The sequence below is a fragment of the Hyla sarda genome, chromosome 1 (genome assembly GCF_029499605.1).
Source record: "Hyla sarda isolate aHylSar1 chromosome 1, aHylSar1.hap1, whole genome shotgun sequence".
NCBI lineage: Eukaryota > Metazoa > Chordata > Amphibia > Anura > Hylidae > Hyla > Hyla sarda.
Window position 1 is genome coordinate 55,716,342 of NC_079189.1, and position 27,342 is coordinate 55,743,683.

At 48.5% G+C, this 27,342-nt stretch overlaps 2 protein-coding genes across 2 annotated transcripts; one reads left to right on the forward strand and one right to left on the reverse strand.

Annotated features, from left to right (window-relative positions):
• Positions 1–1,271: 1,271 nt before the first annotated feature.
• TADA2B (transcriptional adaptor 2B) lies at positions 1,272–11,567 on the reverse strand. Its single transcript, XM_056555073.1, has 2 exons — positions 11,215–11,567; positions 1,272–3,103 (listed from the first exon to the last, which is right to left on the reverse strand). Exons 1-2 carry the CDS (start codon positions 11,554–11,556, stop codon positions 2,111–2,113), a joined length of 1,335 nt encoding a protein of 444 aa, XP_056411048.1. The 5' UTR covers positions 11,557–11,567; the 3' UTR covers positions 1,272–2,110.
• Positions 11,568–11,667: 100 nt separating this feature from the next.
• CCDC96 (coiled-coil domain containing 96) lies at positions 11,668–14,011 on the forward strand. The gene has a single exon (XM_056555072.1). The coding sequence runs from the start codon at positions 11,823–11,825 to the stop codon at positions 13,935–13,937; it is 2,115 nt and encodes a 704-aa protein (XP_056411047.1). The 5' UTR covers positions 11,668–11,822; the 3' UTR covers positions 13,938–14,011.
• The last annotated feature ends 13,331 nt before the right edge of the window (positions 14,012–27,342 follow it).

The window sequence follows — 27,342 nt, forward strand, 5'->3', positions numbered from 1 at the left end:
TTTTTTATTTTATATAAAAACGGGCGGAACTGTATGCACTTTTAAAAACAGTATACGGGAACCGTAGTTGAAAAGCGTGATGTGAACCCAGCCTTACCCAAAATATTTCAGCCCATGCCAGTGCTCCTAACTACTGTACTCCGGTGGAAAACATTTATTTAAAAATATATATATATTTTTTCTTCTTCAACTGGTGCCAGAAAGTTATACAGATTTGTAAATTACTTCAATTAAAAAATCTTTACCCTTTCAGTACTTTTTAGCAGCTGTATGCTACAGAGGAAATTATTTTCTTTTTGAACTTTTTTGTCTTGTCCACAGTGCTCTCTGCTGACACCTCTGTCCGTGTTAGGAACTGTCCGAAGCAGCATAGGTTTGCTATGGGGATTTTCTCCTGCTCTGGACAGTTCCTGATACGGGCATCAGGTGTCAGCAGAGAGCACTGTGGACAAGACAAAAAAGAAATTCAAAAAGAAAAGAATTTCCTCTGTAGCATACAACTGCTAATAAGTACTGGAAGGGTAAAGATTTTTTAATAGACGTAATTTACAAATCTGTTTTACTTTCTGGCATCAGTTGCTTTAAAAAAATAAAATAAAATACGTTTTCCACCGGAGTACCCCTTTAAGGACTGACTGGCAATATTTTACCCAGCACCCGTGTGGCAATTTAAGACATGTACCGTCTTGCTGAGGGACTTTGCATGGCCAACGTTACGAACGGACTCTATATACGGAAACAACATCCAACCTGATGATAATTTTATGGACTTCATATTACAGATACAAAATATCTTACATTAAAGGTTTAGCTGGTCTTTAGCAGTCACAGTGAACATTGTAGAAGGTGGAATTCGAAATGCACATTAAAGGGGTACTCTGCACCTAGACATCTTATCCCCTAGCCAAAGGATAGGGGTTAAGATGTTTGATCGTGGGGGGTCCCGCTGCTGGGGACCCCTGGGATCTCTCCTGCAGCCCCATCAAACATCAGCTGCACGGATCGACGTTTGCTCCGTTCCTGATGAGTCACGATACAGGGGCAGGAGTATCGTGACGTCACGGCTCCGCCCCCTTGTGATGTCATGCTCCACCCCCTCAATGCAAGGGGGCATGACAGCACGGGGGAGGGGGCCCCTGTATCGTGAGTCATAAGGCACAGAGCAAACTTCGTTCCATGCGGCTGATGACTGGGGGGCTGCATAAGAGATCACAGATCAGACATCTTATCTCCTATCTTTGGGATAGGGGATAAGATGTCTAGGGGCGAAGTACCCCTTTAAGGGCAGGGTCACACATAGCATATACGTTGTGTGAAATATGCTTCATATTCTCTATGAGCAGACACGCCAGGCTATACCCGCAGCGGCCCTGTGTGCACAGTGAGGTTTGGAGACGGGCCTGTGCGTGACAGTCATGTCAGTACACTGGCCCCTCCTCCAAACCTCACCGCACACACAGGGCTGAGGCGGGTACCCCCTGTGTGCCCTTCATAGGTGAATACACAGCATATTTCCCACGGATGTTGCGCAGCATGAAGTACGCTGCATATACGCTTTGTGCGACACTACCCTAAAAGTAAAGCTGTACACAGAAACAGATTACCTCTCAGCAATACCCAACAATGACCAATAAATTGTGCTTAAAAAGAAAAAGCCCACATACATGGCCCAGGAGCCCTCACAACTTGAATGTAACGCACATTGCAGCAAGGACAAAGGCCAGGAGAGTCCCACCGTGTGGCGGCAAAAGTAGTTTGGTTCTGGTGAGTAACTTTACAGTTCCATGTATTGGCATCACACAGTCCTCCACACAGAAGGCTTGCGATACAAAAAGCTGCCCTACTTGGGGTCAATTCTGCAGTTTTAGCAATTTAGGTAGCACCCTCTATAGCACTGGGAAGAGAACGGTGGCTTTCATTCCAATGCACTGTGAAAACTAGATCACTGTACAAATAAAACCATCATGTGTATTTTAAAAAATATATATACACAAGTATAGTAAAATCCAGCCTCTGATCTGTACAAGTTTTTTTTTTATATATATATTATAGATATTTTTGATACAAAAAACATTTTTTGGGGGGGCGAAAAAAAAAACCCCACACGCTATCATGAAGCGTCCCGGGATATCCAGCCACTTTCCGTCAAGAAGTTTAAAATCCTTTTCTTTAGGACTTTATCTAAGTAACTGGGAAGACGGCTCTTTGATGGGATTCCCTGTCTTTTTTGGAGGTGGTCCTTAATAATAATGGTTTTCACAGTCAAGTATCGAGTGGGGGACAAGTTGAGGGAACTGCAGAGAACCTTTTCTCTATCCGATAACATCTCGAAACCTTGAAGGTTTTCGATGGCGGCAAATTCTCCCTCTTTCCCGTCTTCCCTTCCTCTTTTGGAGCCTGCAGTGTTTTTGTTCTCCTTGCGTTTTTCCCGCTTGTGGCGGGCAGCTTCGTACTCTGCGGACTCTTCCATTTTGGTGATGCCGTTTCGCCGGTACCTCTGCAGCTCTCGAAGCTTGGCCCTCAACATTCGTTCTTTGTGCATATTCTCAAAGAAGTCCTCGATTTCCTTACTGGACATAAACTGATAGAGCGGCCTCAGTTTTAACCTCAGTTCCTTTTCCTCTTTGGAGATTTTCCTTTTGGCAGGCTTCTCTTTATCCTTTTTATCTTTTCCCAAAAATGCAGGTACCAAGTTATAGTCCCGGGCTATGTTCTTTCTTCTCTGCCGCTCTTTCAGTTTCCGGACGTACATGTCCACACAAGACTCTTTAAGTTCTACTTCAACGTCATCGTCGTCGTAATTGACAGACAGGCCGCTGATGAGCGTTTCAGCGTCCTGATCATACTCTATCTCGTAGTCGTCACGAAGAGGCATGTACCCCAGCTGCTGCTGCTCTGGCACCGTGATGTCTAGAGGAGGTAATGGAGTAGTCAGGCTGGGGGACAGGGGACCACCCGTAGGACAAGTGTGGTCAGTTACTCGGTTGGGAATATTGTCTGGTATGCATGCTTTGCCAAGGTTCCCATGAATATACATGCTAACGTAGTGTTCCATCACCTCTTGGGGAGTCCTGGATGCGCCCACATGGGCAGCCATATCCTCCTAATGGGAAAACAAACAAATAGGTAAATTAGCAGATTTATACAATCTACATCATATAAAAACCAAGACTTATGCCCAAGCAGATCAGGGGCAAACATGGCTAAAACGTCCATTACTCATTTGAAGGATGACAAAGCTAAACTTGGATAATGCAATGAGGCACAAACATTTTTTTTTTTGGACTGTTTCAGGAAATAGATAAAAATTGCATCTCGTCTGCTTGGCCTCGTTTTGCTGACCTCATCTTACAGCAGATGCTAGTAAGATGGCGCAGGTGGCATTATGAATAAACCCAACAACCTCTCTAAATGGTTCGGTACAGAAGGGCATTCTCCACTTTAGTCAATAAAAAGAGGAATCCTCTGCTTCATGTCATCACCCGGTAACATGCCACTTATCTGTGCCTGGCCTTTCAGATTCAGATCTCTATTCGTGCCTTTGTGCCATGAAGAAATTAGTGTGTGCCCGTCCACGTACTATAAAGATGCATGGATTACAATTTTACAGATGTAAATGCTGCAGTAAAAATACTGGAAAGGGCTCAGAACGTCCGCTGCTTTCATGGCCAATTTGTTCCGTGACCAATGAGGATCCCATCTATCTCTAGAACATTGTTTCCCAACCAGTGTGCCTCCAGCTGTTGCAAAACTACAACCCCCAGCATGCCCGGACAGCCAAAGGCTGTCCGGGCATGCTGGGAGTTGTAGTTTTGCAACAGCTGGAGGCACACTGGTTGGGAAACAATGTTCTAGACAAATGCATCTGGCCACATGTTCATGTAAAATCTATATCGGGGGTCTCCGAACTGTAGACCTCCAGCTGTTGCAAAACTAAAACTCCTAACATGCATGCTGGGAGTTGTAGTTTTGCAACAGCTGGAGGTACCCCGATTGGGAAACAATGGTCTAGACCAGGCATAGGCAACCTACGGCACCGCAGATGTTTTGGACTTCAACTCCCATGATGCTGTGTCAGCATTTTAGCTGTAAGAGCATCATGGGAGATGTAGTCCAAAACATCTGGAGTGCTGAAGGTTGCCTATGCCTGGTCGAAACAAATGCATCTGGCCACATGTTCATGTAAAATCTATATTGGGGGTCTCCAAACTGTGGACCTCCAGCTGGTGCAAAACTAAAACGCTTAACATGCATGCTGGGAGTTATAGTCTTGCAACAGCTGGAGGTCCACAATATAGAACCCACTGATCTAGAACCTTTCACCTGAAATCACCAGCTGATCCATCAGAAGATAATTCAACTTTCTCCCCAAAGGAGAGTTTGAGAGTCTCAAAATACATACCTCCTATGTGAAATGTAATAATCTATAGTAGTACATATAGAAGTCTATTACCTCCTTCACTATATTGTATTCACATGCAGGATAGGACGTCCTCTATTGAGAGCAGCAGCTGCTGTTTGTTGCCTTCTGTCAGTATTGTTCCCATCTGTGTTCTTCAATCGACTATGAATGAGGTCGGACACACACAGAGCTTACAGCCGCTCCACAGACAAGCGATCCCATCTCTTACTTCAAAGACGGATCCGCTCTGTTTGTGGCGGTATTACACTTCCATAACTTCCGACCAGGACCACCACTACAGACTGTGCTGGAGTCAGATATTGGAGGTCCATACAGTCTCCACTGGACAGCAGGGCCCTCCTTTAGACAGCAGGGCCCCCCCCCCCTTTAGACAGCAGCCCCCACCCTTGTAGACAGCAGGGCCCCCCCCCCTTTAGACAGCAGCCCCCACCCTTGTAGACAGCAGGGCCCCCCCCCCTTTAGACTGCAGCCCCCACCCTTGTAGACAGCAGGCCCCCCCCTTTAGACTGCAGCCCCCACCCTTGTAGACAGCAGCCCCCCCCCCTTGTAGACAGCAGCCCCCCCCCCCCTTTAGACTGCAGCCCCCACCCTTGTAGACAGCAGCCCCCCCCCCCTTTAGACTGCAGCCCCCACCCTTGTAGACAGCAGCCCCCCCCTTTAGACTGCAGCCCCCACCCTTGTAGACAGCAGCCCCCCCCCTTTAGACTGCAGCCCCCACCCTTGTAGACAGCAGCCCCCACCCCCTTTAGACTGCAGCCCCCACCCTTGTAGACAGCTCACCTGCAGCTGTCCTCTGTTGGGGGCTGCCGCTCCGCTGCACAGTTCTCCCGTCCGCATCACGTTGTGCTATGGAGGACCATGTGACATACACTCTGCTTCCTCCGTAACGTTACGCCGGGCGCAGGGGAGGAGGTGGTGTCACATGGTCCTCCATAGCACAACGTGATGCGGACGGGAGAACTGTGCAGCGGAGCGGCAGCCCCCGACAGAGGACAGCTGTAGGTGAGCTGTCTACAAGGGTGGGGGCTGCGGTCTAAAGGGCGGCCCTGCTGCCGCCGCCCTACATGTCCCCACTGCTGCCTTGCTCCTAGCGCGTTCGGAAGTCTCACCTCACACCGGTGGTGCGCTGATTGCACTAGGAGCAGGGCAGCGGCAGAGACATGTCGGCTTCATTAATTCATTCACTGCCGCCACCGACGGCAGACAACGAATCGGGCAATTATTCAATAACGGGATTCGTCGACAACTAATCCCGTTATCGATTTTAATCGATTTCATCGATTAATCGTTGCAGCCCTACAACAGAGGAAATTCTTTTCTTTTAGAATTTCTTTTCTATCTGACCACAGTGCTCTCTGCTGACACCTCTGTCCATGTCAGGAACTGTCCAGAACAGGCAAGGTTTGTTATGGAGATTTGTTCCTGCTCTGGATAGTTCCTGACATGGACGCGCTGTGGTCAGACAAAAGAAATTCAAAAAGAAAAGAACTTTCTCTGTAGCATATATCAGCTGGTAAGTGAAAGGATTAAGATTTTTTTAATAGAAGTCATTTACAAATACGGTATGTTTTATTTTTTTCATATCAACTTAAAAAAAAGTTAAGAAAGAAATAAATTGTTTTCCACTGGAGTACCTCTTCGATGCCAAATCCGACCAGCAGGGTATCTCCTCTGGTACCATCCCACCAGATCTGTCATTTAGTGGTCTGGAAAACCTTGAATATGTAATGGTCACTGTAGGGTCATCACTTTGTTACTTTTGCGCTACTTTGCTCTATCTATTGTAGGTTTAACCCAAAAATATGGAAAATACTTCACCCCTGTTCTTACGTGGGGCCTGCATGTGTAAGGTGTTTGGCAAATATGTACAGTATACAAACCCAAGACAGGCAAACTGTGGGATCTATGAAGACTGGAGAAGAGATCTATAGATCATAGATAAGAGGAGCAAAAAGCACCTTCATGAGGTCTCCTAGAGAAGCGAGAAACACCGTCCTGAGGGCTCCTAGAGAAGCGAGAAACACCGTCCTGAGGTCTCCTAGAGAAGCGAGAAACACCGTCCTGAGGTCTCCTAGAGAAGCGAGAAACACCGTCCTGAGGGCTCCTACAGAAGCTACATAGACCGCCCTGAGGTCTCCTACAGAAGCCACATAGACCGCCCTGAGGTCTCCTACAGAAGCCACATAGACCGCCCTGAGGTCTCCTACAGAAGCCACATAGACCGCCCTGAGGTCTCCTACAGAAGCCACATAGACCGCCCTGAGGTCTCCTACAGAAGCCACATAGACCGCCCTGAGGTCTCCTACAGAAGCTACATAGACCGCCCTGAGGTCTCCTACAGAAGCTACATAGACCGCCCTGAGGTCTCCTACAGAAGCTACATAGACCCTCCTGAGGTCTCCTACAGAAGACACATAGACCGTCCTGAGGTCTCCTACAGAAGACACATAGACCGTCCTGAGGTCTCCTACAGAAGCTACATAGACCGCCCTGAGGTCTCCTACAGAAGCTACATAGACCGCCCTGAGGTCTCCTACAGAAGCTACATAGACCGCCCTGAGGTCTCCTACAGAAGCTACATAGACCGCCCTGAGGTCTCCTACAGAAGACACATAGACCGTCCTGAGGTCTCCTACAGAAGCCACATAGACCGCCCTGAGGTCTCCTACAGAAGCCACATAGACCGCCCTGAGGTCTCCTACAGAAGCCACATAGACCGCCCTGAGGTCTCCTACAGAAGCCACATAGACCGCCCTGAGGTCTCCTACAGAAGCCACATAGACCGCCCTGAGGTCTCCTACAGAAGCCACATAGACCGCCCTGAGGTCTCCTACAGAAGCCACATAGACCGCCCTGAGGTCTCCTACAGAAGCCACATAGACCGCCCTGAGGTCTCCTACAGAAGCCACATAGACCGCCCTGAGGTCTCCTACAGAAGCCACATAGACCGCCCTGAGGTCTCCTACAGAAGCCACATAGACCGCCCTGAGGTCTCCTACAGAAGCCACATAGACCGCCCTGAGGTCTCCTACAGAAGCCACATAGACCGCCCTGAGGTCTCCTACAGAAGCCACATAGACCGCCCTGAGGTCTCCTACAGAAGCCACATAGACCGCCCTGAGGTCTCCTACAGAAGCCACATAGACCGCCCTGAGGTCTCCTACAGAAGCCACATAGACCGCCCTGAGGTCTCCTACAGAAGCCACATAGACCGCCCTGAGGTCTCCTACAGAAGCCACATAGACCGCCCTGAGGTCTCCTACAGAAGCCACATAGACCGCCCTGAGGTCTCCTACAGAAGCCACATAGACCGCCCTGAGGTCTCCTACAGAAGCCACATAGACCGCCCTGAGGTCTCCTACAGAAGCCACATAGACCGCCCTGAGGTCTCCTACAGAAGCCACATAGACCGCCCTGAGGTCTCCTACAGAAGCCACATAGACCGCCCTGAGGTCTCCTACAGAAGCCACATAGACCGCCCTGAGGTCTCCTACAGAAGCCACATAGACCGCCCTGAGGTCTCCTACAGAAGCCACATAGACCGCCCTGAGGTCTCCTACAGAAGCCACATAGACCGCCCTGAGGTCTCCTACAGAAGCCACATAGACCGCCCTGAGGTCTCCTACAGAAGCCACATAGACCGCCCTGAGGTCTCCTACAGAAGACACATAGACCGCCCTGAGGTCTCCTATAAAACACGGACTGTCCAGATGTATTTTCTATAAAATGTACAGACCACCCAAGGTTCCCCGCAGAAGTTACATTGACCAACCCAACGCATTTCCTATAAATGCTCAAGGTCCCCTATAGTAGCTACATCAGTGTTTCCCAACCAGGGTGCCTGTCGCTGTTACAAAACTACAACTCCCAGCCAACGGCTGTCTGGGCATGCTGGGAGTTGTAGTTTTGCAACAGTTGGAGGCACCCTGATTGGGAAACACTGAGCTACATGTGACTACATGAGACAGATATATATAATAAATAAATGGTACATAGACCAACCCCCAAGGAAGCTACACAGACCAGCGGGCGCTTTAAATCAATGAACTGCAGCAGCTTTTGCGGTGCCAGAGACCGCCACCCGCTTCTCTCCCCCTGCCTGTCCTGGGGTCCCGAGTCCTATCAACGCCCCCCCCCCCCCACCGTACCCCCCACCACACCGCCCCGGCCAGAGACCACTGCTGCCCCATTGCCTCCCCCATTCCTGGTTTTATAATTACCTGTTTCCGGGGTCCGCTCTACTTCTGGCTCCGGCGCCGTCCTCCTGAGCTGTCACTGTGCGGACTGACTGTGACGTGGCGTTGACGATGTCACTCGTCATTTAGCTGCGCAGGGCACAGCGTAACACAGGACGGCGCAGGAGCCAGAAATAGCGCGGCCCCCGGGAACAGGTCATTATAAAACCGGGGATGGGGAAGGCAATGGGCCAGCGGGGTGCGATGGTGGGGGGTGCATTATCGGCAAGGTAATTGCCGATACTGATAACGTCCAAAATCGTGAATATCGGCCAAACCGAATCGGTTGATCCTTAATAAAGTGTTTATTATATCAAAATGGGACAAAGTGTTTCAAGCATCAGATTACCCCATTTGTCAGGTCCATAAATATGGTCCTGATGAAGAGGGTAATCTGACCCTCGAAACACGTTGTCCCATGTTAGGCCCCTTTCACACTACAGGTATCATCCTGCTTTTTTACTGCAGTTATTTTACAATAACTGGATGCAATAACTGGTAATAACGGGTGATAATTGATGACCATCATCCATTATCAGCCATTATTACAGTTACATCCGTTTTATTTTTTTTTTTTTTTTTATCAGGTTTTTAACCCCTTTTTTTGCAAAGCTGTACTGAGCATGCTTGGTACAAAAAACGGATGTTAAAAAACTGACAATAACGGATGTTTTATTTTATTTTTTTTGAACATCCAGTTTCCTTAGACTTCAATGTTAAATTTTGATGTCCAGTGTTTCCCCTTTATTTTATGCCGGAACAAACGTTAGTGCATGCACCATCTTTTGTGCTGGTGCTGGTAAAAATAACTGACATTAGAAAAAAAATAAAATAAAAAAACGGACATAACTGATGCAAAAGGATGTTCAAAAAATCCCCGACATGAATTGGACTTTTTTTGACGGCCGTTTTCAAGACTTTTTGCCAGGAATAATAACGGAGGTTTCTAAAGGGGCCTTAAAGGGGTACTCCGCTGCCCTGCTTCCGGAGCTCCGCTCGCCAGTGTCCGGAAGCTTATTGTGTGAACAGCTGTATACGGGCTTCTGTATTAAGGGCCGCCCCTCGTGACGTCACGGCCGTCGCACCCCCTTCCCATAGACTTTGGTTGAGGGGGCGGGTGTGAAATCACGAGGGGCGGCCCTGAACACGGAAGCCCGTATACAGCCGTTCGGAAAAATAAACTTCCGGACGCTGGCGAGCGGAGCTCTAGAAGCAGGGTAGTGGAGTACCCCTTTAATGTAATAAACACAATTATTTTATCACATCCGTCCGTTTATCGGTCCCATTGACTTCCTGACAGCAGGGAGCGCTGCGATGTAACATCCATTTCTTCTTATGACAGGGATTCTTCTTGGATCATCTCGAGGTCTCCTGCAGCAGCTACATACGCCAGCCCAGGGCCTCCTGCAGCAGCTACATACGCCAGCCCAGGGCCTCCTGCAGCAGCTACATACGCCGGCCCAGGGCCTCCTGCAGCAGCTACATACGCCGGCCCAGGGCCTCCTGCAGCAGCTACATACGCCGGCCCAGGGCCTCCTGCAGCAGCTACATACGCCGGCCCAGGGCCTCCTGCAGCAGCTACATACGCCGGCCCAGGGCCTCCTGCAGCAGCTACATACGCCGGCCCAGGGCCTCCTGCAGCAGCTACATACGCCGGCCCAGGGCCTCCTGCAGCAGCTACATACGCCGGCCCAGGGCCTCCTGCAGCAGCTACATACGCCGGCCCAGGGCCTCCTGCAGCAGCTACATACGCCGGCCCAGGGCCTCCTGCAGCAGCTACATACGCCGGCCCAGGGCCTCCTGCAGCAGCTACATACGCCGGCCCAGGGCCTCCTGCAGCAGCTACATACGCCGGCCCAGGGCCTCCTGCAGCAGCTACATACGCCGGCCCAGGGCCTCCTGCAGCAGCTACATACGCCGGCCCAGGGCCTCCTGCAGCAGCTACATACGCCGGCCCAGGGCCTCCTGCAGCAGCTACATACGCCGGCCCAGGGCCTCCTGCAGCAGCTACATACGCCGGCCCAGGGCCTCCTGCAGCAGCTACATACGCCAGCCCAGGGCCTCCTGCAGCAGCTACATACGCCAGCCCAGGGCCTCCTGCAGCAGCTACATACGCCAGCCCAGGGCCTCCTGCAGCAGCTACATACCCAGCCCAGGGCCTCCTACTAATAGAAATGTCACTAAAACAACTACATAAAAAAGATGAAGTTAAATGAAGCTGTATACATCACTCCATCCATTATCTGTAACATTTTTATTGCTGTTTTATGTGCAAAAAAACAAAAACAAAAGTATAATATATTCTACAGCTTTTTTTATTTTAAAATAAACTCAACCAAATTAGAGTAAATTATATAAGACCAAACAAGAGCATTGAAAAAAAAGTTTGAAAAAAAAAAAATAAAAAAAAAGTTAAATATAATGAATTAAAAATATTTACAGATTTAAAAAAAACCATGAGGTAATATAAATAGTAGGTCTCCGCAGAGAATGCTGGGAACTGTTGTGCACGAAGACACCACCGCCCCCTACAGGCCGATATAATACTCAACTTACCCAATTCCCAAAGCCGAACTGTTCGATAGCATCGAGCAGCAGCTGCTCTTCCCTGCTCGTCCAGCCTCCCTCCGCCTCGGGCCCCCATAGTGTAAAGCGGCCGCCGTCCACCAGCTGGTATCCATGCCACCGGCGGTGATTACCGATCTCTGCCCCCGCTGAGAAGCACTCGGTGCACAGCTCGATGTCCTGGCACTCGGTGCAGCGGATGCGCAGGCTTGTCACGTCGGCCAAGCAGTAGACGCAGTACTTCTTGCCCAGGTCCGCCATCTTGGCCGCCGAGCTGTTGTTGGGCTCAACCGCTAAGGTACTGCCCACCGCCGCTTTCACTGCTCTGCGCATGCGCCTCGGAACTTCTAGGCTCTAATAGGCCGTTGGCTCAGAGCTCGCCGCTGATTGGACAGCGAAATACGAGCTTGTGATGTCACCGAGCTCCAGCCATTGAGCGTTTGGTAGTAAAGTGAGCTCTGCTACCTGGCCCCGCCCTTTATAACGCGTCTCCATGGAAACCTACGGAAAGGTAAATACACAAGTGAAGTCGCCCAGGCATTGCTATATCCAGTCAGCTGTCTGTACAGGGGAGAAGGACAAGGCTGAGCTCTGCCAACATGGGAGACGTGAGTGACAGCGGTGAGTGGGTGACGGAGGGAGGTGGTACCGCTCAGGACACAGAATCTACCACAGAGCCTGGCACTAGTCAAGAGGGCGCCAGCGAGCAGGGTACCAGCCAGGAGAGTGCCAGAGAGCCGAGCACAAGCCAGGAGGGCACCATAGATACCAATACCAGCCAAGACGGCACTAGAGAGCCAAGCACCGAGGGCACTGAGAATCCAGATATCACCCAGGAGGGTGAAAGAGAACCCAGTATAAGTCAGGAGGGTATCAGAGGCCTGAATACCAGCCAAGAGGGCACCAAAGAGCCAAGTACCAACCAGGAGGGCACTAAAGAGCCAAGTACCAGCCAGGAGGGCACTAAAGAGCCAAGTACCAGCCAGGAGGGCACTAAAGAGCCAAGTACCAGCCAGGAGGGCACTAAAGAGCCAAGTACCAGCCAGGAGGGCACTAAAGAGCCAAGTACCAGCCAGGAGGGCACTAAAGAGCCAAGTACCAGCCAGGAGGGCACTAAAGAGCCAAGTACCAACCAGGAGGGCACTAAAGAGCCAAGTACCAGCCAGGAGGGCACCAAAGAGCCAAGTACCAACCAGGAGGGCACTAAAGAGCCAAGTACCAGCCAGGAGGGCACTAAAGAGCCAAGTACCAGCCAGGAGGGCACTAAAGAGCCAAGTACCAGCCAGGAGGGCACTAAAGAGCCAAGTACCAGCCAGGAGGGCACTAAAGAGCCAAGTACCAGCCAGGAGGGCACTAAAGAGCCAAGTACCAGCCAGGAGGGCACTAAAGAGCCAAGTACCAGCCAGGAAGGCACCAAAGACATTGAAGCTTCTGTCGGTGAGGAGAATGCCAGAGATCCTAGTACTGGGCACATAGAGGGCACTGAAAATGGGGAAGAACTGGTTGTCTCATCCCATGATGACCTATCAGAACCACATAATGAAACTGAAGAATATACCATGAGCTTACAAGAAGATGAGCAGGAGATGACTGAAAAGACAGACCAGGCGCCCTCACCCATACCAAAGGAAGAACCTGAGCCTCCTCCAGAAGAACAGGAAGAAGATGAAGAGGAGACAGACGAGGACCAAGACCCTGAGCTGCAGGAGGAGGTTGATCAGCAGATTCGAGAAGAACTTCTCCAACAGTACCATGCCGTGGTCCAGGAACGTGATAAAATCCAGCAGCAAAACTCTCAGCTCCAAAACAAGCTCTATGAGTATTTCCGCAAGAAGAAAGGAGAAGAGACCCGTCGTGAGACGACAAAGAATGTGACTGATCAGGAACAGCGCTACGTTAAGAACCTGAGCACCCTGGAGGAGATGAGAAGAAAGTACAAGGAGGAAGAGGCATTACACCAGCAGCAGATAGAGGAGCTGCGAGTCCAGTGTCAGCACAATGTCAGTAAGGTGGACAAGGAGTGGACAGCATTCCAAGAACAGAAGAAGAAGATCATCTTATCTAGCAGCAATAAGCGAGGAGCCGGGAGGAATGCTTCTTCTTCCCTCATCCAAGAAATAGAGTTATTACAGTCCAAGGAAGAGCGTAAGGAGAAGGAAGTCATCCAGGTCCGTCTGGAGAACATCAAGCTGAAAAACCAGATCAATCGCTACGACTCAACCCTCCGATCCAAGGAGGAGCTGGCTGAAGGTCTGCACCTCATTGACTTTGAGCAACTGAAAATCGAAAACCAGACGTACAATGAGAAGATTGAAGAGAGAAATGAAGAACTGCAGAAACTGAGGAAGAAAATCACCAACACAGTTCAAGTGCTCACTCACGTCAAGGAGAAGCTCCAGTATGTCCAGGCCGAGAATCAAGAACAAAAAGAGAACCTCATGGAAATTGAGGCTGTGGTAGGCAACAAAAGGGACATATTGACCAAGACCAAACAGGCTAGAGATAGTCTGAGGATGGACAACCTTAAACTCAAACAAAAATCTGGCCTGCTGGGGAACGAGGTTCTTCTCAGAGACTTTGAGGACAAGGTAGATGCCACTGAGGAACTCCGACAGACCCTTGAGCATCTGAAGCGTCGTCACGCAGATCTAACGCTGTCCAGTAAAGGGTTAATGAAGAAAATTGATGAGACGAAGCTGGTTATGGAGGGATGACGTCTCCCCAACGACCAATGTGCAGAAGTGACCTCTAGTTCATGGAAAAATAATAAAATAACTTAACCCCTTAAGGACTCAGTGTTTTTCAGTTTTTGCATTTTCGTTTTTTCTTCCTCACCTTTTAAAAATCATAACCTTTTCAATTTTCCACCTAACAATCCATATGATGGCTTATGTTTGCACCACCAATCCTACTTTGTAATGACATCAGTCATTTTACCCAAAAATCCACAGCGAAATTGAAAAAAAAAATCATAGTTCGACAAAATTGAAGTAAAAATGCCATTTTGTAACTTTTGGGGGCTTCTGTTTCTACACTGTACATTTTTTGGTAACAATTACACTTTATTCTGTAGGTCCATACAGTTAAAATGATACCCTACTTATATAGGTTTGATTTTGTCGTACTTCTGGAAAAAATCATAACTACATGCAGGAAAATGTATATGTTTAAAATTGTCATCTTCTGAGCCCTATAACTTTTTTATTTTTCCACATATGGGGTGGTATGAGGGCTTTTATCAGTACTATTTTTGTTTTGATTGGACTTTTTGATCGCTTTTCATTCATTTCTAATGGTATAAAAAGTTACCAAAAAATATGCTATTTTGGACTTTGGAATTTTTTTACGTGTACGCCATTGACCGTGCGGTTTAATTAATGATATATTTTTATAGTTTGGGATTATCGGTTTGGCCGATATTATCGGGCGATAATCGCGATTTTGGACATTATCGGTATCGGCAATTACCTTGCCGATAATGCGCCGCGCCCACGCACCACCCACCGTACCGCGACTGTCCCCCCCACCAACCCACCGCCGCCGATGCCCCCCCCCCCCCATCCCCGGTGTTATAATTACCTGTTCCCAGGGGTCTGCGATCCTTCTGGCTCCTCCGCTGTTGCTGTGCGCTGCGTAATTACGAGTGACGTCGCAAACCCGACGTCACTGTCAGTACGCACAGTGACAGCGCAGGACGCCGACGGAGCCAGAAGGATCGCGGACCCCCGGGAACAGGTAATTATAACACCGGGGGTGGGAGGAGGCGATGGGGCAGCGGCGGTATGTGGGCAGGGGAGGCGATGGGGTGGTGCGGCAGGTCGGGGGGCGGTCACGGTGCGGCGGTGGGGGTGGCGGTGATAGGACTCAGGAACCCCGGACAGGCAGGGGGAGAGGAGCGGGTGGCGGCGACCTATGGCACCGCAAAAGCCACTGCAGTGCATTGATTTAAAGCGCCCGCAGCGGTGTCGTGGGGGGGATAAATAGCCAATAACTTATACCGGAATATCGGTATAAATTATCGGCTATCGGCCCTAACCTCCACCGATTATTGGTATCGGCCCTAAAAAAACGATATCGGTCGATCCCTAATATTTGCTAAAGTTTCCATATAAAATGTGGTGGATTTGAGCTGAGGAAAACCACACAGATCAGAGCATGTGTAAAAAAAAAGCAAAGTGTAGGGAAACCTTAGTAAATACCATGGAAAATAAATTGTAGGGAATTAAAACCCACAAAGAAACCTACACAACACTCTTAGTAAATAAGGGCCAGTGTTTGTGTCCTAGGTTTATTTAACCCCTTATTGACGAGGCCTAATTTTTCAAATCTGTCCTGTGTCTCTTTAAGTGGTAATACCTCTGACATGCTTTAATTTAGCGATGCAATTCTGAGATTTTACGTGACATATTGTGCTTTATATTAGTGGTAAATCTTTGTGAAGTCATGCAACATTTTTTGCCCTTTTTTGTATTGTCATGTTCTGACAGCCAAAACTTTTTAATTTTTTGTCCAACACCATTGTATGAGAGCTTATTATGTGTGGGACAAGCTTGTACAATTTTTGCGATTCATGCTACCTTTTGATCTTTTTTATTCCATGTTTTGGACCAAATTGTATTTTTGTTTATTTTTTTTTTCATTTCATCGTGCAGGATAAATCCCGTAATCCTTTTATTGTACAACTCACTGCGGATGTAGTAATACTTATTATGTATATATAGTTTTTTTTTTTGGGTGGGGGGGGGGGGTGATAATAAAGGGCCATTTATTTTAAATTTTTTTACACTTTATTGAAAAAAAATTTATTTTGATATTTTACAGTCTTTACAGGTTATAGTACAGCATCACAGTATAACTGTCAGTACTACACTGACATTCAGCCTGTGCCATCCAGCCTATGGCCATCAGCTTGCCTCCTGCTGCCATGGCAACCAACGGGATCCCACTATTGCATCATGGGATTGCCGTTGGTGGACAGGGGGAGCCCCCTCCCCCTGTCAGCCCCATAGATTCTGTGATCAGGGCGCAATACCGGTCTCGGCAGCTGTGGCGGTACCCAGGCTGTGGTTGACAGCCGGAGCCCACCGGCGATCTCCCGAAGCGCATCTTGCTGAGTTGCGCTAACATGTTAGGAACTGGGACCTATGCATAAGTCCTAGTGCGGAAAGGGGTACTCCAGAGGAGAAAAATGTTTTCAGATCAACTGGTGCCAAAAAGGTATACAGATTTGTTAATTACTTCTATATAGAAAAAATCTTAACCCTTACAGTACAGTATCAGCTGCTCTATGCTTCAGAGAAATTTGTGTAATTCTTTTAAGTCTGACCACAGTGCTCTCTGCTGCCACCTCTGTCCATGTCAGGAACTGCCCAGAGCAGGAGCAAATCCCCATAGCAAACCTCTCCTGTTCTGAACATTTTCTAAGATGAACAGAGGTGGCAGAAGAGAGCATAGAGGCAGCACTCCTCAAGAACAGGTCCAGACTGTATTTTTATGCAGCAGTAGTGACAGGCATACAAACAGGCGAGTTCCACAGAATGGAGCTATGGCTTTACTAATTATGTTGTGCACACCGATGCTGACTAAATTAATCAGCAGCATTGGTGGTCATGGATACCAGTAAACTGTCGCGCAGTGCATGGGCAACAGCATAAAAACGCTGCAATGAGATAGGAATTGAAAAACTGCTCATATGATTTCTATAAAGAAAAAAAAATGTTTTACGTCTGTTTAAAAATCTTAATCCTTCCAGTACTTATCAGCTGCTGTATGCTACAGAGGAAGTTGTGTAGTTCTTTCCAGTCTGACCACAGTGCTCTCTGCTGACACCTCTGTCCGTGTCAGGAACTGTTCAGAGTAGGAGCAAATCCCCATAGCAAACCACTCCTGCTCTGGACAGTTCCTGACATGGACAGAAGTGTCAGCAGTAAGCACTGTGGTCAGACTGAAAAGAACTACACAACTTCCTCTAGAGTATACAGCAGCTGATAAGTACTGGAAGGATTAAGATTTTTTAAAAGAAGTAATTTACAAATCTCATTAACGTTCCGTCTTAAAGAAGCTCTCTGGGAAGCTTTCATAGGCTATTATAAGAGAATAATGTAGAGTTTCTTGCTTGTGCTTTGTGATTACTTGTCTTAGGTAATGCTGAAAGGCTCCATGTAGGTTTGCGGTTCCATCGCTGACATGATTTTCTAATGCTGCCAACATTTCCCATAACTCCTTTGGCTGAGGGTGTGGAGTTTAATCATTGCACTTGACTATCTGATCATGCTGCTAGTGCTGATGTTGACTGATAAGACCAGTGTTTCCCAACCAGGGTGCCTCCAGCGGTTGCAAAACTACAACTCCCAGCATGCTCGAACAGCCTATGGCTGTCCGGGCATTCTGGGAGCTGTAGTTTTGCAATTGCTGGAGGCACCCTGGTTGGGAAACACTGGATTAGACTCCTAAATTGGTGGAGGTAAGTTCACACTATGTGCAGTTTTGATGCATTTTCTTATTTAAAATGCGCTTTTTAAGAGAAATATTGCCATGAGGCGAAAGTAATTTGACCTTTAATCACAATTGAGGTGTTTTATGAAAGTTTATTCACGTGCTGCATTTTTCACTCATTTGTACAGAATTTTTGGCTGTTTTTGCGGCGATTTGCCAACGCTTTTACCATGATTTGCACAATTGTGGTAAAATAGCACAAAATTTGCAGTGATTTTAGGAAAATCACATCAATAACAGAAGAAACGCAGAAAGAAAGGAACAGCCTCGGGAGGTATATAACTACTATATATCCTGATCCCATTAAGACAGCAGCAGCATACAGATCTGGGAATGGAGGGATCCGAGAGCTAGTTGAATTGATCTCCTAGGGGATGACGTCATTCTGTAGTTTATAGGAAGTCCGCTGACCCAGGAATGACCACTTTCTCAGACACATCTACCCTGTTTTTCTCAACCATGGTGCCTCCCGCTGTTGCAAAACTACAACTCTCAGCAGGCCTGGACAGCCGAAGGCATGCTGAGAGTTGTAGTTTTGCAGCAGCTGGAGGCACCATGGTTGGGTGACCACAGGTTGGTGATCACATGACCCAAATTGCCACTGCAAAAAAAAAAAATCCACGACGGAACTTCTGAGAAGGACTTTAGACAGTAAACTTTAGACAGTAAAAGCCCAAAAGACAATGGGATGTTGAATTTCAGAGCGATCGTTGTGGATATAAGTGCCAATTTAGATATTTGCCTCGGTTAGTCCGCAACATGGACATCTCCTTAGGGATAATACATATTATACAAGTTATTCCTTGTACAAGTGAGAAGGCTAACTTGTTTGCCTGTATTTGTGATAGGGGGCGGGGTTATCACTATAAGAACCCGCGTGGTCACTAGCACAATATGCCGCGGGTTCTTCACGTCATCCATGATCAACTGACTGTCGGGTCAGCTGACCGGAAGTTCGCTCGGAGGTGGTGTGGGTAAGTGGCTGGGACTGGCTGAGGCATGCGGCAGCGTCCTCCTCGTTGCGGAGGTAAGCCGCAGCTTCGGGGGGCCTCAGTCAGTCCAGCCCTGGTCATACTTTTTGGGGGGCTAGTTTATTAGTGGCGGGGCCACTACACAGGCGCGGCACGAGGCCGCGGCGATGTGGCACTGTGTGTGTAGACACCGCGGGTTCTTCACGTGACACTGATCAGCCGACCGTCGAGTCTCCTTCCGTGCGTGGAGCGGTGTCGGGTAGGTGGCTGGGGCTGATGGAGGTTAGCAGGTTCACTAGCTCTAAAGGTAAGCCGGAGCTTGGGGAAACCTCTATTCAGCCCAACCCTGGTGGTTATTTTCAATGTTGCATGTTATAAACTCACTCCACAGACCTCAAGGGTGCATGTGTCACGGCACCGCAAGAATAGCGGCTCAGTTGGTACTAGGGCAAACTGTGGGATAAGTGGAATTCTGTTTGGGGGTGAGGGTCTGAGGTCCTGGGCAGCAATGGTACACATCCGGCTTGCTTACGGCACGTCTGAAAGGTTGACACCGGGACTTTAGCACACTCCGGGGGCAGGACTCGTTCAGGCCCCTGTCGCATGTCCATGTCAGGGCAGGAGTGTGTTTGGTCGTATATTTCACTCCCTAGTAGCCGGTTCCGGTGTCTTCACAAGGTTAACATGGGATGCTTCTACGGTAATTCAGGGTATTCACATTTGGTTCCCCTCGGTAGCAAAAAAAATTTTTTAGCGGTCTTCGCTTTGGTCATACAGGTAGGTTAGGTTAATCACAGTGGGTGTTGCTGTGCACACAATTGCAGCTGCCGTGCGGTACACACGGTCGTAGCCTTTGTACTGTACACACGGTCGTAGCCTTTGTACTGTACACACGGTCGTAGCATTCAGACTGTACACACGGTCGTAGCCTTTGTACTGCACACACGCTCGTAGCATTTACACTGTACACACGGTCGTAGCCTTTGTACGGTCGTAGCATTATACTGTACACACGGTTGTAGCCTTTGTACTATACTCACGGTCGTGGCATTCATACTGTACACACGGTCGTAGCCTTTGTACGGTACACACGGTCGTAGTATTTAAATTATACACACGGTCATAGCCTTTGTACTGCACACTCTGTCGTAGCATTATACTGTACACACGGGCGTAGCCTTTGTACTGTACACTCTGTTGTAGCATTTATACCGTACACACGGGCGTAGCCTTTGTACTGTACACACTGTCATAGCATTTATATGGTACAAACGGTCGGAGCATTTATGCTGTACACACAGTCGTAGCTTTTATGCTGCACATGCGGTTATAGCATTCATTCTGTACACACGCTTGTAGCGTTTATACGGTACACATGCTCGTAGCAGTTATACGGTACACACGCTCGTAGCATAATGGTTATATAGTTGTTCCATGCACACATTCCCATAAGTTATTTCACGCATACAGTCATATAGTTGTTCAATGCACAAGTTCCTATAAATTATTCTATGCTTACAGTCATGTAGATGTTTCCATGCACATGCGCCTATAATGTAGTCCACAATTATATAGCGGTTCAGTGCACGCGTGTCTAGAATTTATTCTACGCATACAATCATTCACTTTATCTGTGCACACGCTTCTATAGTTCATCCTACAATCATGTAGTTGTTCTGTGCACACGTTCCCATAAATCATTCTACACTTACAATTATATAGTTGTTCCTATAATATATTCTACACATATGGTCATATAGTGGTTCAATGCACTCGCTCTTATAGTCATTCTATACATTCAATCATATAGTTATGCGGTGCAACGCTCATAAAACATTCCACGCATACGGTCATTTACCGTATTTATCAGCGTATAACACGCATTTTTTAGGCTAAATTTTTTAGCCTAAAGTCTATGTGCGTGTTATACGCCGATACACCCCCAGGAAAGGCAGGGGGAGAGAGGCCGTCGCTGCCCGCTTCTCTCCCCCTGCCTTTCCTGGGGTCTAGAGCGCTGCTGCCGGCCCTTCTCTTCCCCTGGCTATCGGCGCCGCTGCCCGTTCTGTCCCCCTGACTATCGGTACCGGCGCCCCATTGCCGGCGCCGATAGCCAGGGGGAGAGAAGGGGCAGCGGCACCCATTGCCGGCGCCGCTGCCCCGTTGCCTCCCTCCCCCCCATCCCCGGTGGCATAATTACCTGGGTCGGGTCCGCGCTGCTGCAGGCTTCCGACGTGCGTCTCCTTCGTTGTTGCTATGCGCGGCGCACTGACGTCATGCGCCGCGCCGTGCAGCGCATAGCAACGACGAAGGGGACGCACGCCGGAGGCCTGCAGCAGCGCGGACCCGACCCAGGTAATTATGCCACCGGGGATGGGGGGGGGGCAACGGGGCAGCGGCGCCGGCAATGGGTGCCGCTGCCCCTTCTCTCCCCCTGGCTGTCAGCCAGTGGGAGAGAAGGGCCGGCAGCAGGGCTCTAGACCCCAGGAAAGGCAGGGGGAGAGAAGCGGGCAGTGATGGCCTCTCTCCCCCTGCCTTTCCTGGGGGTGTATCGGGGTATACACGCACCCTCATTTTACCATGGATATTTGGGTAAAAAACTTTTTTTACCCAAATATCCTTGGTAAAATGAGGGTGCGTGTTATAGGCCGGTGCGTGGTATACCCCAATAAATACGGTAGTTGTCATGAGCACCCGCTCCAAACAATTGGTCACGCTCCTATAATTTGTCCCATGCATACGGTCACAACACACACATTTGCTCTTATTTATTGGGTTTCGACACGTCCCTCCTCTTATAGGAGTCATGTTTATTGTTCCACGTGCACTTATGGCCATTGTGCAGTAGCAGTGTTGCTGCATGGCACGCTGGTGGTATTGCACATGTAGCTATAATATTCATACTGTGCATCTGCTTGTAGCAATTATATATACATACGGGCGTAGCATTTATGCTGTGCAGTCGCTATACGGTACGTACACTCGTAAGGTTGTATTGTGCATACGCTCTTAGCTTTAATACTGTGTGCGTGCTCGTAGCGTTCATGCTGTAAATGCACTGGTAGCATGTATGCTGAGCATGCACTGGTGGTATTTAGGATGGAAATGCGCTCTTGGTGTTTTGCAGTTCGCACGTTTGTAGCATTATGCTGCACATGCTAGCACAGCATGGAGAGTGATATGTGCACGAGTACGTGGACATATAATTAGGTCATGCGTGCATATAGTTTGTACGTGCATACGTTCATCAAGTTGTTTTATATAGTTTGTTCTGGGCATACGCACATACACTTTGCTTTTGCATGCGAGCACATAGTCTTATTGAGGATAGGTTCATCAAGTTTGTCCGGTATAGTAGATCATAGTTCTCATATTCAGGCGCATGGTTCGTAGTTGGCCATATGTGCATATAGTTTACTCTGGGCATTCGCTCATTTAGTTTGTCTTTGCAGCATTATCTCACATAGTGTGTTTCAGGTGTATCCACATTTAGTTTGTTCCGTGCAGACATTCACATAGTTCATTGTGCATACTCACATATAGTTCACATACTCAGAGTATTTCAGCGCATGCATTCATGGTTTGTTCCGTATATATGTTCATCCTCGTGGTTTGGTGCAGATGCTCCATTGTTAGACGCCATGTAAGTTTAGTGCATACGCTCGTAGCTTGTTTTGAGCATGTCCTCTGCATATAGTTCGTTCATGCGCACGTGCATGGTTAGTTCCATTTTTCACGCTCATTGTTGCTCTGTACACGCCTAGATAGTTCGTCCTTGGCATACACGCATGTGATTTGTTCCGGGCATACACTCACATAGTTATCAGGTGCATACGATCATATAGTGTATTTACACATACGAGCATTATTTGTTCTCGGCACAATCATAGTTCATTTGCACATACAGTTTATTTCGCCTACACGGTAATAGAGGTATCCTGTGCATTCATAGTTTGTTCTCGGCATACGCACACTTAGTCAGTCCTAGGCACGAGCTCATATTTGGTCCTGATATTCTCATATTGTTGTCAGGTGCACATGCTCATATAGTCCAGTGCTTACACTTTCTTAGTTGTTCCCTGGTTAAGCTCAGGCAATTTGGTTCCATGCTTGCAGTCATAAGTTGATCTGGTCATATGTTCACAATTTGTTCCATACGTATGTTAGTTAGGCAGTCTGTCCTGGACATACGTGCGGGTAGTTTGTTGTGCTTTTAAATTGCCCGGGGCATATACTCATCTAAGTTGTATGGTTTGGTTTTGACCACACGTGCATAGTCTGTGCTGAGCACTCGCTCATTAAGTTGTTCAGGTCACAGTCATTTAGTTTATTCAGGCTACACTATCAGATACTTATTCAGGCCACTCTGTCATAGTGCGTTCTGTGCATACGCCCATATAGTTTGTGCTGTACATAGTCACATACTTCGTTCAGGGTATACATATAGTGTTTGGCAACTTGTTCAGATTGTGGGATCGGTGCATTAAGTCTTAGTTCTCAGGGGCATACATGTTGATAATCTTCTCTGACCACACGTTCTGACAGCTTGGTTTGTAAAAGTAGTGTTTCATAGGCATGGTGCAGTGGGGTAGACAGCGTTTGTAGGTATTCATGTATAGTATCACGCATCAGGGCGTCATGCTATCATACAGTTTGTACTGGGCATATGCGTGATACTGGGTAGGTGTTCATATAATTTGTTCAGTGCATACTCTCGCTCATGCAGCTCATTGTAGCCTCACGTTCTTATAGTTTGTGCGGTACAGGCACTCATATAGTTTGGTCGGTGTTCACGGTCATGGTGTCTGTTTTGGATATGTGGTCTTAGTGTTCTTGATGTTCACAAGGTCTGGGTAGTTATGCCGGGCTCACGTTCATGTTATGTTCTGCATATGTGTCAAGGAGTTATGCTAGGCATATGCTTATAGCGTTCATACTCGGTAATTGCTGATATGTTCGTTCGGCACATTCGTTACGTTGGTTGAGGTTTTCAGTTTCGGATTGACCAGTCACGTCTACAGGTCGGTCCGGATGCAACCTGACACGGCTTCAGGTTGGCGACAATGTGATTACATACGATTGTGTTTAGTTAGTAGTTGGGTCAGGCTACAGATATATAGTTTATTCCCCAAAAATAGGTCACTTCGTGGTTATGAGTGGTCTCGGCTTCAAGTTGATAGTGAATTTTAATTATGTGATTAGTGGAGTTTTCCATTTTCGGCTAGACCTGTCATGTCCACAGGTTGGTTCAATCATTACCCGACACGACTTCGGGTTGTCAACGATGTCTTCATACGTTTGCACATGTTTATTTAGCATTTGGGACATGTATTCAGGGAAACAGCTTGATTTCTGTTGACGTTTTGTCTGTCTCGGCTTCAGGTTGTTGATGATATTGGTTGAGTTTCACGATCTTACCTGTTGCATAAGTGGTTTCATTGCCTGTCACGTCCACAGGCCGGTTTAGTTACAATCTAACACGGCTTTAGGTTGACAACTAGGTAGTCATCCGGGTTTTCACGTTTACCACTCGGGATTGTGCATACAGGCTTGATTGGTCCTGTTTAGATATCATTTTCATTCCTACTTGCATTGGTTGGGTTTTGGCCACTATTTGCTGCATTTAGCTCATACTCTCAAGGTATATCTGGCCTCCAGTACCATATCGCGTTATCTCGCCTGTCAAGGCATCTTTGGACACGTCTCATGCCAGCGGCGCTGCTCTGTAAAGCATTTAAAAAATAGAGGTTAGAGAACCCTCTAGCCTTCAAGCCTTGACGGCTGGCCTGGTTAGACGGTTAGCAGACGCCTCATAATTCTCGATGTGGTTGTCAGGTCAGCTTAACGTTAAAGGCCACTCTATTCTAAGGTGATTATGGCTTCTAGTGCCAGGGGAATTCACATACAGGTGCAAGGTCGAATTTCATCAGGTTGTGGGGATACAGATAATCACGCATCCAAATCGTATAGCTGTAAACGTCATTGCCCGGTCAGCTTGTTTCGTTTGGTATTTTCCTACCCCCCAGTTCGAGTGTTGCAAGCTTTCCTTTTGCACGTCTAGGAGCTAGTGGGGGTCGGCCACTATTATTGGGGCCGCACTCACCACTACGTCATTTGTGGATCATACATATTCGCATTAAATCCTTAGGTAGTGGTTTGTTTAATAAAGCATTTTTGTTTTAAATATTGAAGTTTTGCCCTCTATTTATTCAGGTATACCTACAAATGACAGTACATGGCACAACTCAGACTGTCTGTTAGCTAGTATTATTATGAGGTTAGGTTTAGGTAGGCATTTGAGGCCCCCGAAAACAAGTGAGAAGGCTAACTTGTTTGCCTGTATTTGTGAGAGGGGGCGGGGTTGTCACTATAAGAACCCGCGGCGTCACTAGCACAATATGCCGCGGGTTCTTCACGTCCCACCCTACGCCCCCTTATTTAACTCATTTCATCTCTCAGATAGGTATGCCCTCTATTTATTCAGGTATACCTACACGTGACAGTACATGGCACAACTCAGACTGTCTGTTAGCTAGTATTATTATGTGGTTAGGTTTAGGTAGGTACGGTACGCATTTGAGACCACGTAAACAATAAAACGTTATACACTTTTCTCAGTATTACTTTCTGTATGAATTCATTCTGGTTTTCAAGACCTCTGCTTGCTGTCATTCAGTAGGATCCAGTTTTATCCTTGCCATGAAATGATCACACAGATTTGTGGCTTGTACAGTCCAGTTATCAGAGCCTTGTGTCCATTACGTGATCAGGACAGATTGGGATTGGGATTGACAGCAAGCAGAAATCTTAAAGTGTACCTGCCGTTAACAAAAACTTTTGATATAATGTAGATACTATTATATGTATATTTGTAACATACATTGGTAAAACAAATTATAATTTTTTTGGGTGTAAAATGCTGTCTCTGCAGCTATTGCCTGTGTGTCTCAAAATACAGGAATTGATGGTAGGACAAGTAGGGCTGCCTGGCTTGTCAATCATCCTGCTGTGTGAGCTGGGAGCATGTCATAGAGCCTCAGTGTACAGAGCCCTGCTTGTCCTCAAAGCACAGAGCCCTGCTTGTCCTCAGTGCGCAGAGCCCTGCTTGTCCTCAGTGCGCAGAGCCCTGCTTGTCCTCAGTGCGCAGGGCCCTGCTTGTCCTCAGTGCGCAGGGCCCTGCTTGTCCTCAGTGAACAGGGCCCTGCTTGTCCTCAGTGCACAGGGCCCTGCTTGTCCTCAGTGTACCGGGCCCTGCTTGTCCTCAGTGTACCGGGCCCTGCTTGTCCTCACCTCGCAGAGCCCTGCTTGTCCCCACCTCGCAGAGCCCTGCTTGTCCCCACCTCGCAGAGCCCTGCTTGTCCTCAGTGCGCAGAGCCCTGCTTGTCCTCAGTGAGCAGAGCCCTGCTTGTCCTCAGTGTGCAGAGCCGTCTTGTCCTCAGTGCGCAGAGCCCTGCTTGTCCTCAGTGCGCAGAGCCCTGCCTGTCCTTAGTGCGCAGAGCCCTGCTTGTCCTCAGTGTGCAGAGCCCTGCTTGTCCTCAGTGCGCAGGGCCCTGCTTGTCCTCAGTGCACAGGGCCCTGCTTGTCCTCAGTGTACAGGGCCCTGCTTGTCCTCACCTCGAAGAGCCCTGCTTGTCCCCACCTCGCAGAGCCCTGCTTGTCCTCAGTGTGCAGAGCCGTCTTGTTTTCAGTGCGCAGAGCCCTGCTTGTCCTCAGTGCACAGAGCCCTGCTTGTCCTTAGTGCACAGAGCCCTGCTTGTCCTCAGTGTACAGAGCCCTGCTTGTCCTCAGTGTACAGAGCCCTGCTTGTCCTCAGTGTACAGAGCCCTGCTTGTCCTCAGTGTACAGAGGCCTGCTTGTCCTCAGTGTACATAGCCCCGCTTGTCCTCAGTGTACATAGCCCCGCTTGTCCTCAGTGTACAGAGGCCTGCTTGTCCTCAGTGCACAGAGCCCCGCTTGTCCTCAGTGCACAGAGCCCCGCTTGTCCTCAGTGTGCAGATCCCTGCTTGTCCTCAGTGCGCAGATCCCTGCTTGTCCTCAGTGCGCAGAGCCCTGCTTGTCCTCAGTGTACAGAGGCCCGCTTGCCCTCAGTGTACAGAGCCTTGCTTGTCCTCAGTGTACAGGGCCCTGCTTGTCCTTAGTGTACAAAGCCCTGCTTGTCCTCAGTGTACAGGGCCCTGCATGTCCTCAGTGTACAGGGCCCTGCATGTCCTCAGTGTACAGGGCCCTGCATGTCCTCAGTGTACAGGGCCCTGCTTGTCCTCAGTGTACAGGGCCCTGCTTGTCCTCACCTCACAGAGCCCTGCTTGTCCCCACCTCGCAGAGCCCTGCTTGTCCTCAGTGCGCAGAGCCCTGCTTGTCCTCAGTGAGCAGAGCCCTGCTTGTCCTCAGTGAGCAGAGCCCTACTTGTCCTCAGTGTGCAGAGCCGTCGTCCTCAGTGCGCAGAGCCCTGCTTGTCCTCAGTGCACAGAGCCCTGCCTGTCCTTAGTGCAAAGAGCCCTGCTTGTCCTCAGTGTGCAGAGCCCTGCTTGTCCTCAGTGCGCAGAGCCCTGCTTGTCCTCAGTGTACAGGGCCCTGCTTGTCCTCAGTGTACAGGGCCCTGCTTGTCCTCACCTCGAAGAGCCCTGCTTGTCCCCACCTCGCAGAGCCCTGCTTGTCC

Excerpts from the sequence above, each read along its gene's own strand:
- CCDC96 (XM_056555072.1), top strand. The coding sequence starts at position 11,823 with ATGGGAGACGTGAGTGACAGCGGTGAGTGGGTGACGGAGGGAGGTGGT.
- TADA2B (XM_056555073.1), bottom strand. The coding sequence starts at position 11,556 with ATGCGCAGAGCAGTGAAAGCGGCGGTGGGCAGTACCTTAGCGGTTGAG. Across the intron at positions 3,104-11,214 it reads AGTTCGGCTTTGGGAATTGG|GAGGATATGGCTGCCCATGT; the intron begins GTAAGTTGAGTA and ends TTTTCCCATTAG.